General features: G+C 35.4%; 1 protein-coding gene across 2 annotated transcripts in view; it reads left to right on the top strand.

Annotated features, from left to right (window-relative positions):
• The first annotated feature begins 13 nt into the window (after nt 1-13).
• Rabl3 (RAB, member of RAS oncogene family like 3) overlaps nt 14-17,369 on the top strand; it is a 48,965-nt gene continuing 31,609 nt past the window's right edge. For both annotated transcript variants that reach the window (XM_005327638.5, XM_040270300.2), the window contains exons 1-2: nt 14-135; nt 4,556-4,647. In XM_005327638.5, coding sequence (XP_005327695.1) covers nt 90-135; nt 4,556-4,647 — 138 coding nt within the window. In that variant the 5' untranslated portion in view covers nt 14-89. The remainder of the gene's footprint in view (nt 136-4,555; nt 4,648-17,369) is intronic.

Below are 17,369 nucleotides of genomic sequence, written 5' to 3' on the forward strand. Positions count from 1 at the left end.
ATGAAATTGAAGGCCGTGCCCTCCCTGTCCCGCTGTGATTGGCCTAGAATCCCGGAACAGGCGTTGACCCCAGCGAAAGCAGTGGCAAGATGGCGTCCCTGGATCGGGTGAAGGTACTGGTGTTGGGAGACTCAGGTGAGCGGCTAAACCCTCCTCTGTGGCTCCCGACACTTTTCAGTTACCCAATACCTCTCACCCTTCACTGCTGTCCCCAGCTTCCTGGCTTTTCGGTCTGTAGCTGAGTTCCCTTTCGGAGCCTAAAGACTACACTTCCCAGAGGACTTTGCTCCATTTGACGAATCGCCGTCGTCGCGTGGTGGGGGGCTGGTAGTGGAGTTCGCGCTTTGGTCCGCTGTTGCGGTTTTCCACGTCCGGCTTCCGAGCGACCGCTGCTTAAGAGAATTGTTTTATTTAAAATAATAATAATTTTTTATCAATTGACTTATTTTAAAAAGTGCTGGCGCTGTTATTTTATTGGGAGCCGTGTAAGGGTATAGAAGTTAGTAGGACAGTGCCTTCAGGATATTTTGTTAAGTCTGACGTGCACCAAGAATGACACTGGCGAGCGCTTTGGTATATTAATTCATTTAATTCCAAGATTAGTCCTTTGACCCCATTATACAGGAGAGAAAAGCGAGTAGCAGAGTTGTAAATGACAACTGGTTTGAACCTACGAGCTTAAACACATATGTTACGCAATGAAATAGTGAGTGGTAATCCTATTTCACTTTTAATCCAAAAATGTATTTACATATTCTCATTTAATCTTAACTGAAAAACCTATTATGTTCTGAATTGTAGGAAATAGAGAAATTAAGATGAAGGCCACACTCAAAAAGTGACTAGGACTTAATCCTGAGCCCAACTTAATCCTAGTGTTAAAATACTTCTTTTGACTCCCTGGACATTTGAAGGTAGTTACCTTTGAAATCTGCACCATCGCCCCAACTGGACCCCGCAGCCTTACTCTCTTTCCCACATAACCTACGACTCTCCTAAAAACTTGAATAAATGCTGTTATAGATGTGCTATTCTGGATTTGATCTTTGTGTGCTATAAGCAATGACATTATGTTACATGCTTGGAGACAAAGAGGACATACCCCAAAGAGCTTGAAAGCTAGCCTTACAGAGAGTATATCAAATTATGGTGGGAGAGGAACATCGTCACATTGCATGGGAACATTTGCAATTCAACATATCTTAGAAAAAGTATTATTTAATATTCCTGCATTATGAAAATCTATAAATATAATCCCAATGTATGCCAATTTCATTTCTTTTATTGTGGAGCTTAAAATGACATTAAGTCAATAAAATCACTTGGTGTAACTGATGAAGAAAGTAATGGTGGCCTAAAGGGACTTGGCAATACTCATCATCAAATACAATTTAAGGCTAGAATCCAGAGTTAACACAGATCTTAATGGTGTATAAAGTAGATGTTCTTTCTACTAAGTAATTCCATTTTCTATTGTATCTAGCAGTCCCTTCATGTTACATGCTATTGGAGTTAGTTTATTGTGTTTTTCAGTAGGTATATTGTATTAGATGCTGGGATTATACCTGTAGAATCAGTGCATTGCAGTAACAGGTAGAAGTGGCTACTGCATTAAATGTGGAAAAGTAGTCAGGCAGTTAGTAAGTTTTCCCTCCACCCACCCCATTTTTCATTAGTTTTAAAAGAGACATCAGGGCCTACATAATGCCCACCTGGAAGGTGATTGATCCTGTCACACATTCACTGTTAGGTTTTATGTGCAAAGTCGATTATTGTCTTTTTATCAGTTTCCTCTTAACAGTGATTTTCTAATTAACAGGTCAGAATACACACTTTGCACTTCATGTTCAAACTTCAAAGTTAATTTTGAATAAAAGGTTAATTTCCTTTGTGAACTTTTGAGAGTTTTTCAAATACATAAAGGAATGACTTGAGATTAGGAGACTTCTTTTGTATCCTACAGACAGAAATATTTGATAATCTATTAAGAATCATGAAAGACTTAACATAAACATACTGTTTTCTCTTTGTTCTTTCAGAGATTAGGGTTGAACTTAATACATTACCAACAACTGTATTTGGAGCTGACATTTATTTGATTATATTGGGCCTTTTTTCCCCAAAGCAAATCAAGTTTATTCTTTTGATTTAATTTACTTCAATGGCAGAAATATAGAATCAGAACCTCCTAAAATTCTCAAAAGAAATAAATAATTGGCCTCTATGCCTAGCACTTCAGCCTTTCTTAACTATTAGTTTCATCCATTGTCACTAATACTTACCACCTAAAGCTGTTTGTTCATGGAGAGATATACAATATTACTGCATAGAGATATTTACCCTGACACAGGTAAGCTAAACTAGGACTTAAGCCTTGCATGAAGCTGATAACTAAATGCCTTGATATGTGCCTCCAACATAAACATATGTAAACACAATGTTAACAATATGCCCTAAAGATTAACGATAACATGCAATTCAGTAATGAACATATGCAATGAAATGAAGTTTGAGTACTCAGAAATCTTAAATGCTGGTATGTTAAAAAAAAAAGAAGAAAAAAAAACCTTGGGAAATTTTTCAATTATATTAGATTATTAATATCTTCAGTGCATAAAGAGGTCATATAAATTAATACTAAAACCCAGTAGATAAATGGGCAGGGGAAAGATGAACAGAGATGATCATAATTTATATCTTTCCCAGAAAGTAAAGCAGACTAAAGCAAGTCTCAGGTTTTTTCCTCGTATCAAAATAGCAAAGATAAAGAAAAATAGCCACATGTTCATATGTGTGACTGGTGACAGTGTAATCAGATGAAAGTAATTTGCCAACATGTATTAAGAACTTTTAATTTTTTTCCCTTGTATATGTTGATGTTCTTGGAAGACATACCAAGGAAATAATTTTAAACAAATGTTTAAATAGAAATAAAAACTCAGTGTAGTGAAATTTTTTAAACACACTAAATCTATAATAATGATAGAATAGTTAAATAAATCATTATATCTACTATATAAAATGGAAATATTAAAATGTTTATGAAGATTCTATAACAACTTGCAAATTGTCCCCTACCATGATATGGGGATTAAACCCAGAGATGCTCTATCCCTTTTTATTTTTTTATTTATTAATATACAGGGTCTTGCTAAGCTGCTAAGGCTGGCCTCCCAGTTTGATGCTTAAAGAGCACTTATGTATCACAGACATAATACAACCATACCCATTCACATAGAAACTTTTAGTCAATAAATACTGATTAAGGCCCTGTTCTGAGTACGGTCGATTTTAAAAAAAAAATTTTAAAAGAGTAAAACCCAGCCCTAACACTCAAGGAACTTAAACAGTGAATAAAACCTAGAATTAAGAGTAAAACTGTTTAAAGTGCCCTATAGGAAAATATACAGAGTAGAGTGGAAGTGCATTGGATGGTGTGCTTAGTTCCACCTGTATGGAGTCATACTTTTTAGAATGTTCCTGAGTCTTGAAAGAGTAGTTGACCAGGTCAGTGGGAGAGGAGAGAGGATGGATAGGCTGTTTGTGGTAGAGCAAGCTCTGTAAGCAAAGGCTTATGATATTTGTATTATTTTAAAGTATACCATGCATGTCATCACAATATAAGGAATAAACATAAGTGATGGATTTATACATAATAATTCACACAGAGATTATCTAAATCATTGAGGTAGCTAGTGATTCATAAAGATTCCCCAACTATACCTGCCATAATGGAATCCCAAAGTGCTTTTAAATGAATGAGTGACTCCAAAGAGGTATAGGGGAGTGTTCATTCCCTTTCTTCATACAGATCTCCCAAGTGCCATCCTTAGCATTAATAATTAGATTGCCTTAAGACCAGAAGGAGATCTAAAATGAGATAAAATGCTGCTTCAAAGTAAAAGACCATGATGTAGAAGAAATTAGAGTTGCTCTTTTGATTCAAAGGGTAAATTTGTGCTGCTTTTAAAAAATTACTAACTGGGAGAATTGGAGTGCCTGAAAATGGATTTGTTAGATGGTAAGTCCTGCTTACTGACAGCATTCAGTAACAGGGTAACAGGGTGCCATGAAAGGGACCCTACCTCATCATGGGTGTACAGGGTAGATGGATTACCTCTAAAATCTGTTAACATTCTGCAATCCTAAAATAGGCTGAGTAGATAGTCAAATATTTACCAGGAAAGGGGTTAGTTATTATGAAATTGCCCTACTCCAGTGGTTCAAAGTGAAGCTCCCAAACTAGTAGCATCAATATCACCTGAGAACGTGTTAGAAATTTAAAAATCCTGGATGCTATTATAGACATGCTAAATTGGAAAGCCTGGGACCAGGATCCAGCTCTCTGATTTTGATGCTAATTGAAAAGGATCACTGCCCTTAACTATCTTCACTTTCATTCTTATTTCAAGCATATATCGTTGATATGATCTGAACATACCTTTAAACATACTGCGCTTTAAATACCATTATTTCTGCATATTTTTATTCTTACTTTGAACATAGAGATTTCAGTATGTCTTTCATATTACTATAGTTCTTGTATCTTTTCCAGGTGTTGGAAAATCTTCACTAGTCCATCTTCTCTGCCAAAATCAAGTGTTGGGAAATCCATCATGGACTGTGGGCTGCTCAGTGGATGTCAGAGTATGTGTCTCTTATGTTTTATATTTTTAGTAGTCATACTAAAGATAATGCCTTCAAATTAAATGATTAGATTATACTACAGTAAACATTAAGTAATAATAAAAGCTGGCATTTGTTAGGCAGCTGGTATGTGCCATGTATTATGCTAAATGCTTTACATGTCTTAGTTTCTATTTAATCTTTTTTTTTAAGCTGTGCTATACAGGTGCAAAATATAAGGCATAGGGACTAACATGTGTTGCTATTAATTAGAAATCTTCTGTCCACCTAATTACTATTCTTAAGTTAATTTCTAGTTACTTATGAAAGATGTGGGTTTTGGGCTGGGATTGTGTCTCAGTGGTACAGCGCTTGTCTAGCATGTGTGTGGCACTGGGTTTGATCCTCAGCATCACATAAAAAAATAAAGCAAAAGGTATTGTGTCCATCTACAACTAAAAAAATATTTTTTTTTTTTAATCTTTGATGTTGTGCATTTATACTAACCTATGTTTAGGTGCAAATTAGTTTTTGTTCATCACTCTATTCAGAAATTGTTGTACTTCTCATATCTTCATTTTTCAAAATTTTAAACCATTATCTGTTTGTCTCTCCTCATGTACTCTCTTCCTTTTGAATTTTTATGTATTCCAGATGATGTACTCATATTTTTGTTTCAATTAACTAAGAATTTCTTCAGCTATATTTAATGTTTTTTATCATATATACTCAGTTTTTCAAATAAGTATAATTTTAAATTTCTAGGTGTTCCTTTGGTTCTTTATCAAATGCCCAAAATTTTCAAGCTGTACTATTTTTTTTTCAATATGGTTTACACTTTTAAAATAATCTTTATTTTATTTATTTATTTTTATGTGATACTGAGGATCGAACCCAGTGCTCACATGTGTGAGACAAGTGCTCTGCCACTGAGCTACAACCCCAGCCCTGTACTTCATAAGAAAAAAAAAAATATATATATATATATATATATATATATATATATATATTAGTTGTCAATGGACATTATTCATGTGCAGTGCTAAGAATTGAACCCAGTGCTTCACACATGCTAAGGCAAGTTGCTCTACCACTAAGTCATAGCCCTGTGGTTTGCACTTTTTATTGTAATAATTGTCAACATACTTGCTTTATAGTTTATTTTGGATTATACTATTTGGAGAGCTATAGGAGAAGATTCCTACTTGCTGTGTATACTGCTCTACTTTGTAGAAATATACCTCCTTGTATTGTTTGTAATTCTTGGAAAATATTCACATTTTCAGCAGAATTTTTTTTCTTCATCCTGCTGAAGTCCTACCATGTTTCTAAATTCTTAGATGTTGTAAAATTGTATAGTGCCTTTTCGTATCTTTTGTTCCTATGGCCCACTGGAATGTTCATGGTTCTTATAATTTCTCAGCTCAGTTTTCATGTCATGTAAATAATGTAGATTTCCCCCAACATCCATTTGTAGCTGAGGCCTATGATTTTCATTTCTGTTAGACCTTTTGCCTGTTCTCTACCACCTGCTTCTGAAGTCCTTGACAAAAAGTTTTTTTCTGTTTCCCTGAATCTATAGACACAATTTTTCCAACTGTCTCTTTGACTGACTAGGTGGCTCATCAAGAGTCCAGATTTCAAGAAAGAAATCACAGTTTAGAGTTTATCACTTACCTGTACACATGCTTGCCTTAAAAGCTGGAAAATGGGTCTGCTATTCCTGGACAGGCACTAAAATCCAGTCACCAGTCCCTGAAGCTATATCTGAATTTGTTTCAGTTCTGGTTTCTTACTCGTATTTATATTAAGTGCTGTCTTCATTTCTAGCCTCTAGAGATATCCCTTTCTTTCTCTTGACTTTCTTTTGTGGTAGTTTATCTCTCTTTGTCTTTATCTTAAAATATTTTTATAGCATTTCTATGAGTTTGAAGTGGAAAGCAACCTATCTGTGTTATTTCAGCCTACCATGTTTCTAAATTCTTATGGAAGTTTTAGATCATGAATTCAATGGCAATTTTTTTAGGTTTAGGAGACCATACAGCATATGCTGAACAAAATTTTTCTTTAGACTTTTCTAGGTCCCTTTCTACAAAAGGTGTGGCACATTGAAAAGAAACTTAGATGTAAACAACCACTCCCTGGGTCAATTGCATTTGCTTCTTCAAGAGAGATTTTGGACTAATCAGTTTACTTCCTGAGGCTTAGTTACATCGTCTACAAAATAGAAGTAAATAACAGTATCTGCTGTATCTAGTCTATAGGTTTATAAAGAGAATCAGAGAAGTTTAATAGATACACATTTATACTCTAGTGCTTTACAATTTGAAGTTGAAATTGAACTTTTGTCAAATTTTGTCCCTTCCTTTATCCTTTACCCTACCCCCACCTGGAGCCCAGTCTGCACATATTCCACCTTTGCCTTGCCCCCTATCTTTGTCGCATTGAGTCAGCTAAAACTCAGTACCAGGTGAAATCAAAGTGTCAGTAATATGCATCTTTGTTTCATTTCCAATCTTGGGAAATTTTTAATTGTACCATGAAGTAAAGTGTTTGCTGCAAAATTTTTTTGTAGGTACAAGTTATTAAAGAAGTTCCTTTTAGTCCCATTTTGTTGGAGTTTGTATCATGAGTGGGTATTGAATTTTATCAGTTGAATTGTTATGATAATCATGATTTTCCTGGTTAATTTTTTTGTCTTGGTAAATTATGTTATTTGGTTTTTAAATGTTAAATCAAACTTGCAATTCTGGAATAAATCCAACTTGGTCTAGATAAGCCTGTCTTTTGATGTATCATTAGATCCAGTTTCCTATTTTTTTTTTCAGTTTTTTGCATCTAAATTCATGAGAAAGGTTGGCCTATTATTGTCATTTCTATAATCTCCTGTAGAATTTTGTTGTTGTTGTTGTTGTTTTGTAGATGGACACTATATCTTTTTTTTTTATTGGTTGTTCACAGCATTACAAAGCTCTTGACATCTCATATTTCATACATTAGAATCAAGTGGGTTATGAACTCCCATTTTTACCCCAAATACAGATTGCAGAATCACATCAGTTACACATCCACATTTTTACATACTGCCATATTAGTGGCTGTTGTATTCTGCTACCTTTCCTATCCTCTACTATCCCCCCATCCCCTCCCCTCCCATCTTCTCTCTCTACCCCATCTACTGTAATTCATTTCCCTCCATGTTTGTTATCCCATTCCCCTCACAACCTCTTATATGTAATTTTGTATAACAATGAGGGTGTCCCTCCATTTCCATGCAATTTCCCTTTTTTTCTCTCTTTCCCTCCCACCTCATGTCTCTGTTTAATATTAATCTTTCTTCCTGTTCTTCCTCCCTGTTCTGTTCTTAGTTGCTCTCATTATATCAAAGAAGACATTTGGTATTTGTTTTTTAGGGATTGGCTAGCTTCACTAAGCATAATCTGCTCTAGTGCCATCCATTTCCCTGCAAATTCCATGATTTTGTCATTTTTTAGTGCTGCGTAATACTCCATGGTGTATAAATGCCACATTTTTTTTATCCATTCATCTATTGAAGGGCATCTGGGTTGATTCCTCAGTCTCGCAATTGTGAATTGTGCTGCTATGAACATCGATGTGGCAGTATCCTTGTAGTGTGCACTTTTAAGGTCTTCAGGGAATAGTCTAAGAAGGGCAATAGCTGGGTCAAATGGTGGTTCCATTCCCAGCTTTCCCAGGAATCTCCTACTGCTTTCCAAATTGGCTGCACCCGTTTTCAGTCCCACCAGCAGTGTACAAGAGTACCCTTTTCCCCACATCCTCGCCAGCACTCATTGTTGTTTGACTTCATCATGGCTGCCATTCTTCCTGGGGTGAGGTGGTATCTTAGGGTGGTTTTGATTTGCATTTCTTTGACTGCTAGAGATGGTGAGCATTTTTTCATGTACTTGTTGATTGATTGTATGTCCTCCTCTGTGAAGTGTTTGTTCATGTCCTTGGCCCATTTGTTGATTGGGTTATTTGTTTTCTTATTGTCTAATTTTTTGAGTTCTTTGTATACTCTGGATATTAGGGCTCTATCTGAAGTGTGAGGAGTAAAAATTTGTTCCCAGGATGTAGGCTCCCTATTTACCTCTCTTATTGTTTCTCTTGCTGAGAAAAAACTTTTTAGTTTAAGTAAGTCCCATTTGTTGATTCTTGTTATTAACTCTTGTGCTATGGGTGTCCTATTAAGGAATTTGGAGCCCAACCCCACAATATGTAGATTGTAGCCAACTTTTTCTTCTATCAGACGGAGAGTTTCTGATTTGATATCTAGCTCCTTGATCCACTTTGAGTTGACTTTTGTGCATGGCGAGAGGAGGGGATTCAGTTTCATTTTGTTGCATATGGATTTCCAATTTTCTCAACACCATTTGTTGAAGATGCTATCCTTCCTCCATTGCACTATATCTTTATTCTGTTTATTTTATTTTTATGTGGTGCTGAGGATCGAACCCAGTGCTTCACATAGCCTAGGCAAGTGCTCTACCACTGAGCTACAACCCCAGCCCTCCTTGTAGAATTTTGATATCAGGATTATATTAGCCTTATTAAAAAGTTGGCAAGGGCTGGAGTTGTGGCTCAGCAATAGAGCATTTGACTAGCATACGTGAGGCACTGGGTTTGATCCCCAGCATCACACATGTACAAAAATAGTTGATGAATATTGTCTCTGAAAGAGTTTATAAAAGATTGGTATTATTTTTTTCCTTTGATATTTGAATTCACAGGTATAACCATTTGAACCTAAGTTTTTGTTTTTTTTTTTTTTGAACCTAAGTTTTTCTATGTGGGAAATTTTTCAATAACATTTAGAAAAATGTATTTTTTCTCGTATCAGTTGTGGTGATTTATGATCTTGAAAGAATTTGTCTTGCTTGTTGAGTACAGTGTTCTAAGTATGTCAATTAGCTCAAGATTGTTAATTATTTGTTTAATTGTTCTATATCTCTACTGATTTTTTTTCCTGCCTGCCGGTTTCATCAGTTACTAAGGAATGAGTATTATAACTCCTACTATAAGTATAGATTTGTCCATTTTTTAATTCTGTTTTTTGTTTATGTATTTTGAGCTTATATTACTAGGTGTATGCTAATTTAAGATTGTTTAAACTTCCTGAAGAATTTAATGGTGTATTATTGTGATATGGCTCTGTGTATACCTGGTAATACATTGTACCTTGAAGTTTATCTTCTGTGATATTAAAATAGCAAAAACAATTTATGTTAGTTAGCATTTGTGCTGCATATCTTTTCCCATTTTTTCACTTTATATTTCTGATGTCTTTATATTGATGGTGTCTCTTATAAATAGGATATAAATATATTTTGTTTCAATGACCAGTCTGACAGTTTTCATCTTTTCATTTGATTCTTGGACCTTGCCCCTGTATATTCTTTTTCAGAGTACCCTGATATCTGCATTTTACAAAACATCTGTGATGATTCTGGTAGAGGTGAACAGTATTTTGAGGAACACTGGGGAGAGTGGGGAATTGGTTTTCCAGGTGGACATAAAAGTGGTTAATAGAAGGATTTAAAGCAGGGGTGCAAGATTAAGAATCAGATGCTGATAAGAAGCTGCAGGGTATTAACAATAAGGCAGCAGGAGAGGGGGAGTATAGCTGATTGTCCAAAAACTCTAAAGAGCAAGTTTCTTTCTTTTTTCTTTTTTTTAAGTTATTTTTAGATATACATGACAATAGAGTGTATTTTGACATACATATGTGGAATATAACTTCCCATTCTTGTAGTTGTACATGATGTGGAGTTACACTGGTCATGTATTCATAATGAACAAAGGAAAGTTATGTCAGATTCATTCTACTGTCTTTCCTATTCCCATTCCCCATCTTTCTTTCATTCCCTTTTGTCTAATCCAATGAACTTTTATCCTTCCCTGTCCACCCCCTTATTGTGTGTTACCATCCGTATATCATAGAGAATATTCACCCTTTGGTTTTGGGGAATTAGTTTATTTCACTTAGCATGACAGTTTCCATATCCATCTGTTGGAGACCAGCTCCAACAGGTGGTCTCAGGAGACGAACGGATGGTGAGGAGTCGGCGAAAGAGGGGGTGGAGAAACAACACAGACACCAAAGTGAAGGTATTGATCCCAATCTTTACTTGTGAAGTTGATCATATATACTTTTCATTTTGGCAGGCTCACAGTACTTTGTGGTTACAAAACGGGAATCATTATTCAAAGAAACAAAATATTACGTAGCTACAATTAATTGTAAGAATGTATCTTGGCTTATGCATAAGCAAGCATTTGTACTTTCAGTTCGCGTTTTGCTTTGAGCAGTTTCTGCTTAGTTAACTTTTAATAATAGTTACAAATGTCCCAAACTATTGGCCTATACCTTGACTATTCTTTCTTGACTTACTGACTGGAACGGGTGCTATGGTTACGGCAAGTGGTTGACTTGTTATTACTTTTAATCAAACAAAAGTAAGAGCACAAACCATTGTGCACAGGACCAAGAACAAGTTGCCAGGTACTAAGCACTAATCTGTCTTCTTAACATTAATTTTTCTTCTCTAGATTTTAATTTAATTTCTCAAAAACTTCCTTGACAGGAATACAGGGAGTTTTTCATTAGACATTAACAATTTACACTCCACTGCTGAATCATTGCATTTAGAACAAACAGATCTATGCTTTAGAAGTAGTTGCATTAATTGGGAAAGTCATGTTTTTTCCTTTATACTTAATGGTCATATGAGAAATTGCAACTATACTTATTAAAGGAATACAAAAACAAATCAGCCCATTCCCAGAAACATACTGCACTCCTCCAGAGGATGGACGCCTTGTGCCATCCACCTCAATAGGGCCTTGCCATTGCCTGAGTCAGGGGAGGGGCGCAGCATCCATCCATTTACTGGAAAATACCATAATTTCATTCTTCTTTATGGCTAAATAATATTCCATTGTGTATATATACCACATTTTCTTTATCCATTTATTTGTTGAAGGGCACCTAGGTTGGTTCCATAGCTTAGTTCTTGTGAACTGAGCTGCTGTTAACATCGATGTGGCTTCGTTACTATAGTATGCTGATTTTAAGTTCTTTGGGTGTATACTGAGGAGTGGAATAACTGGGTCAGTCTCCACACTGTTCTCCAGATTGGTTGCACCAATTTTTAGTCCCACAGCAATGTATGAGTGTACTTTTTTCTCCACATTCTCACCAACATTTATTGTTACTTGTGTTCTTGATAAGTGCCATTCTGACTGGAGTGAAATAAAATCTCAGTGTGGTTTTAATTTGTATTTCTCCAATTGCTAGAGATGTTGAACACTTTTTCATATATTTGTTGACTGATCGTATTTCTTCTGTGAATTGCCTTAGCAGTTCCTGTGCCCATTTATTCATTGGGTTATTTATTTATTTTTTGTTTGGTGTTTAGTTTTTTGAGTTCTTTGTATACCCTAGAGATTAATGCTCTATCTGAGGTTCAGGTGGCAAAGATTTTCTCCCATTCTGTAGGCTCTCTCTTCACAAGAACAGATTTCTTACATAAGGTGGAAGAATAATGTATAGAAGTAACCTTGGAGAGTAAGCAAGTCATTTCCTGTTTCTCAACTTGAAGGTAGAGTGTTGAAGAGTGAATGGCATATATCTGAGAGGCTCAAAGACAAATGCATTAGGGGTAAAGGTAGGCACTAGAAATAAAATGAGGTTGAAGGTAAGATGAATTTTTTTTTTTAATAATGGAGTAAGGTTCCAGGAGAAAACCAGAAATATTTGGAGATAAGAAACCATTGAGGGTTAAATGATGTGTGGAAAAAGCAGAGAGCAGTTTGGGGACAAAAATGTGAGAGACCAATTGAGGACCCAACCCGAAGAGTAACTGAGGGTAACAGATATGTAAAATTATCTAAGTATAACTAGTAGCAAAATTTTCAAAAAAAAAAACTATATCAGTATCCCCTTATGTTAGAATGGGGACTTGATTGTGTTTGTAATTAATACTTTTATGCAAATCCCGGAGAGCAGGCCAACATGAAATTAGTTCTCAAGACTGAACAAATTTTAGAAGCAACAATAGCAATTCCCTTTGGAAACCCCCTGCTTTTGAAGAAAGTAATTAGGGTTCCCTAGCAATTAGCTTTCAGTAGACTGCAGATTTTTGAACTCTTCATGTAGTTCTAGGAATTCTTGGAAGGGTATAAAATTAAACAAGAGGATACAGGAGTAAAAAGTACAAATAGTCAAAGAAAAAAATGTTATATAATAGTGTGACTGATTTTATTGGCATGAGTGTGGTACTAATTGATTCTTTTAAAGCCAGTCTGGTCTGAATTACATTTGTGTAGATGAATGGGGCATGAGAGACTGAAAATGACCTTGTTCATTGTTATCTTAAGCTAGTTGATCTCTGTCTTTCTTCTTTGAAAAGAATACATTTTTGACAACATAAATAAAAACCATTTTATGATGGTGAGATATAGGTAAAAAGACACACTCATTCATTGTTGGTGGGGCTGCAAATTGGTGCACCCACACTCTGGAAAGCAGTATGGAGATTCCTTAGAATCTCCATACTGCTTGGAATGGAAGCACCATCTGACCCAGCTATCCCACTCCTCCGTCTATGCCCAAAGGACTTAAAATCAGCATACTATAGTAATGGAGCCACATTGATGTTCATAGCAGCTAATTCACAATAGCTAAACTGTAGAAGCAACCTAAATGTCCTTCAGTAGATGAATATATAAAGAAAATATGGTATGTATACACAATGGAATATTACTCAGCATTAAAAGAGAATAAAATTATGGCATTTGCAGGTAAATGGACAGAGTTGGAGAATATCAAGCTAAATGAAGTAAGCCAATTTCAAAAAACTAAAGGCCAAATGTTCTATCTAATAAATAGATTCTGATCTATAATTGGGGGGACATGGGAAAATGGAGGAACTTTGATGGGACAAAGGATGGTGAGGGGGAATGGAGGTAGGAAACATGGTGGAATGAGATGGACATCATTACCCTAGGTACATGTATGACTGGACATGTGGTACAACACTACATCATGTACAACCACAGAAATGTAAAGTTGTGCTGAAATTGTGTACAATGAATCAAAATGCATTCTGCTGTCATATATACCTAATTAAAATAATTTTTTAAAAAAGCATTTTAAAAATAATCTTAAAATAAATTGTCATAGACATGTAAAACACTTTTACTGTTATTATAGTAAAATAAATAGTTCTTCTCCCTAGGGGAAAAAACTGCTTAAAGCTTATAAAGAGTTTACCTAAATAGCTAGGATACTGTCTCTGGCAGCAACTTTTATATTACAATTATAGTTTCTATATTATTGAGACTTGTGAAAGGGAATCTCCAGAACTAATGTAGATACATGAATACCCCCTCTTCAAAACTCTTAGAAACAGTTGCTCGTTTAAGATCTGGTAATAGCCAACTAAAAATAGAGATGATAAAGGTGGTAATATAATTGTTTAACTTTAGGTACTGGTTGAAGCTAATGAGTTTATATGTAGGTACTCAGCAATTAACATTTTGGATTCAGTGTTTAGCATAGAGGTGTTTATAAGTGAATTGAAGATAAAAGAAGGAAAAGTTGGGGGCTGGGGTTGTAGTTCAGTGGTATAGTGCTTGCTTAGCATGCATGAGGCACTGGGTTTGATCTCAGCACTACATAGTAAGTAAATAAATGTATTGTATCCATCTACAACTTAAAAAAAATTTTTTTAATTTTTAAATGAAGGAAAGGTTTTGTTTTGTGGTATTTTTCATTCATTTCTCTTTTGTTGTTTTGTTACCTCAAGTCTAATGGAGTTATATAAATGCATGACTATTCCTAATTATAAATATAAAGACTTTCAAAGTTTAATTTTTTCACAGATTATAAATAAGAAAATTGATTTGCCATTTCTGGTTCATTTTAATGGGATTTTAACTCTCTAGTCACACATTGCATACAATTAATATATATTGATGTCCTCTTTGGACAACAATGCCCAAACAATGTACAAGCACTGGGGGGGAAATAAGAAAAGGCATAGTCTATTCTCACTGAGAATATGAAGTAGATCTAACAGAGGGAACAAGATAGATAGATTGATATATACACACACACATACATACATACATATGTATTCACACATGTATATTACATTTAAGATCATATATATGATCATTTTAAAGATCAAAGTAAGGTTAACTATCATTATTAACATTATTTTAAAGTTTTATATATATATGATATATTATCTGTAAAGTAGGGTACTATTAGTGTCCCATTTGACACATGAATATGTTGAGGCACAGAGATGTTAACCTGACTTTTCCAAGGTCACATTGCTAGTAAATTATGGGGTTGAGATTCAAACCCAGGCAATCTGCTTCAAGATTTTGTATTTTTTATTATTACTTTGTACTTGATATTAAGAAATAGGTATTCTGATGGTATTTGATATAGTGACCATTGCCCCATATGGTAATTTAAGTTTAAATTAACTAAAGTTAAATGTTCAGTTCCTCAGTTGAATAAGGCACATTTCAACTGCTCAGAAATAATGTTGCTAGTGGTTACTATATTGGACATTTGCTTCATTGCAGAAAGTTCTATGGGACAGCACTGATGTAGAATATAAATATTAAGTAGTTCCAAAAGGGTGGTGTGCATGTGAAGAATATAAAATTCTGCTAGGTATTAATGATTAAATGGGTGGCCTTGGTAACTATTCCTCAGGAAGGGAGTAACATCATAGGTAAAAGGGAAGAAAATGATAAGTTCGGTGCTGGACTTGGTGGAGGGGAGGTATTTCTGAGTTTTTCAACAGAAATTGGCCAAAAAATATTTGAAAATAAAAATTTTTAAAACTCAAGAAAGAACTCTGGAGTTAGAATCATCTTCATAGAAATAATTCTAAACCATAAGAACCAATGAGGCCTTTGTTTTTTTGTGTGTTGTGTGGTATTTTTGTAAGACAAAGTCATGTGTGTTGCCCACACTTGAGTTCACAAGCTCCTGGGCTCAAGCAAGCCTCCTGCCTCAGACTTCTCTGTAGCTGGGACTACACTCAAGTGACATCACATGTGGCTAAAAACGTGGTTTTCAAAAAGAAAATTTAGACAAGAAAGAACGTTGGAGTATATCTACAGAGATGAGTGAAAGGGGTCAGGGAATGATTGATCAGGAGTAGGAGGTAATGAACTACCACAAGAACAAAAAGAAATTAAAATCTCATGAAGGATAAATTGATTTTTAGTATGAAATGCTATAGAGATATAGGATCAAGAGAGAAAAACAAATACTGGATTTGATGATGGTGAAGTTAATGTTGTTTCTTGAAAGAACAATTGTGTATTTATGATATATTTTGTGTATTTGTGATATATTTCACTGGCAACCTAGGCCAAAGGCCTGACGCTGGAGGTCTCAATAAATCAGGTCCAACCACTTACCCCAAGACCAAATGAAAAAAATAATAATACAAAGTGGGAAAGAAACATTAGTTAGTAGGGCTGTATTGGGGAAGGCTAGTGAGATCAAGCATCTCAGCCCTGTATTCCTGGGTTCTGACATGAGCTTCAGCTTTAACTAGAGGGAAAATAGAATAGGGGGCAAGAGGTATGCATACTGAAGTAGTCTTAGTCAAACTGTGATCTGGTTGATCATTATCTCATTTCTGGTCACACAAGACTTACAGGTGTCAAGGATAGGGAGCAATCTTCATTTGTTTCCCAGGGCATTTATCAGACCTGTGATCCTGGAAGGGAGCACTTTGGTTCCCATGAGATAATTGTTTTTGCTTGGATTGGGGCGAAGGGCAGTTTAATCTGCCTAAAAGGTTCCACTGTTTGAAGACTTCCAGGCACCACTCCAGGCGTCTGGAACAGGAATTTGCAAAAGCTGGCAGTTGACAATCTTAACTTAGTAACTCTTATACCTTAGTTACTCTTGTCTTTGTCCTTGAAAGGGGCAGGTTAACATTTTGGGATGAACATTCCTTCAATGGTTAACATGACTGTATGCAGAGTTGAGCAGGAATCTGACCCAAAATTTAAGGTAATAAAAAAGACAGATACAAAATTAAGGCAAAGATGCCAAGCTTTTATTCAGCTTTTAGTTACCTATCAGGCATCCCTGAGCTCCTCCTCATGCTGATAATAAACACTTCCTTGTGCTGAGGACAGACACCAAGGAAATTAAGACTAACATATTCCCTGGCTAACACAGCCTAGCTAAAATGATGTATATCACCTAGCTTTTGCTTCTATAAATTGTAACTGGTGCCAGCACAGTGGCCCACACCTGTAATCCTAGGGGCTCAGGCAGCTGAGGCAGGAGGATCACAAGTTCAAAGCCAGTCTCAGCAAAAGCAAGGCACTAAGCAACTCAGTGAGATCTTGTCTCTAAATAAAATACAAAATAAGACTGGGGATGTGCCTCAGTAGTTGAATGCCCCTGAGTTCAAACCCCATACCAAAAAAAAAAAAAGTAACTGCTTCGGTGGGACTAGCAGCTTAATCAAACTACATAAAATTCATTTCCCCCTTTTTTATCATTTGCTTATTTTTTTATTCTTTTTTTATTTTTTAAAAACATAAATGATAGAAGAATGCATTACAATTCTCATTACACATATCAGCACAATTTTTCATAAATCTGGTTGTATATAAAGAATGTTGATACCAATTCGTGTCTTCATACATGTACTTTGGATAATGATGTC

Source organism: Ictidomys tridecemlineatus, chromosome 3 (genome assembly GCF_052094955.1).
Source record: "Ictidomys tridecemlineatus isolate mIctTri1 chromosome 3, mIctTri1.hap1, whole genome shotgun sequence".
NCBI lineage: Eukaryota > Metazoa > Chordata > Mammalia > Rodentia > Sciuridae > Ictidomys > Ictidomys tridecemlineatus.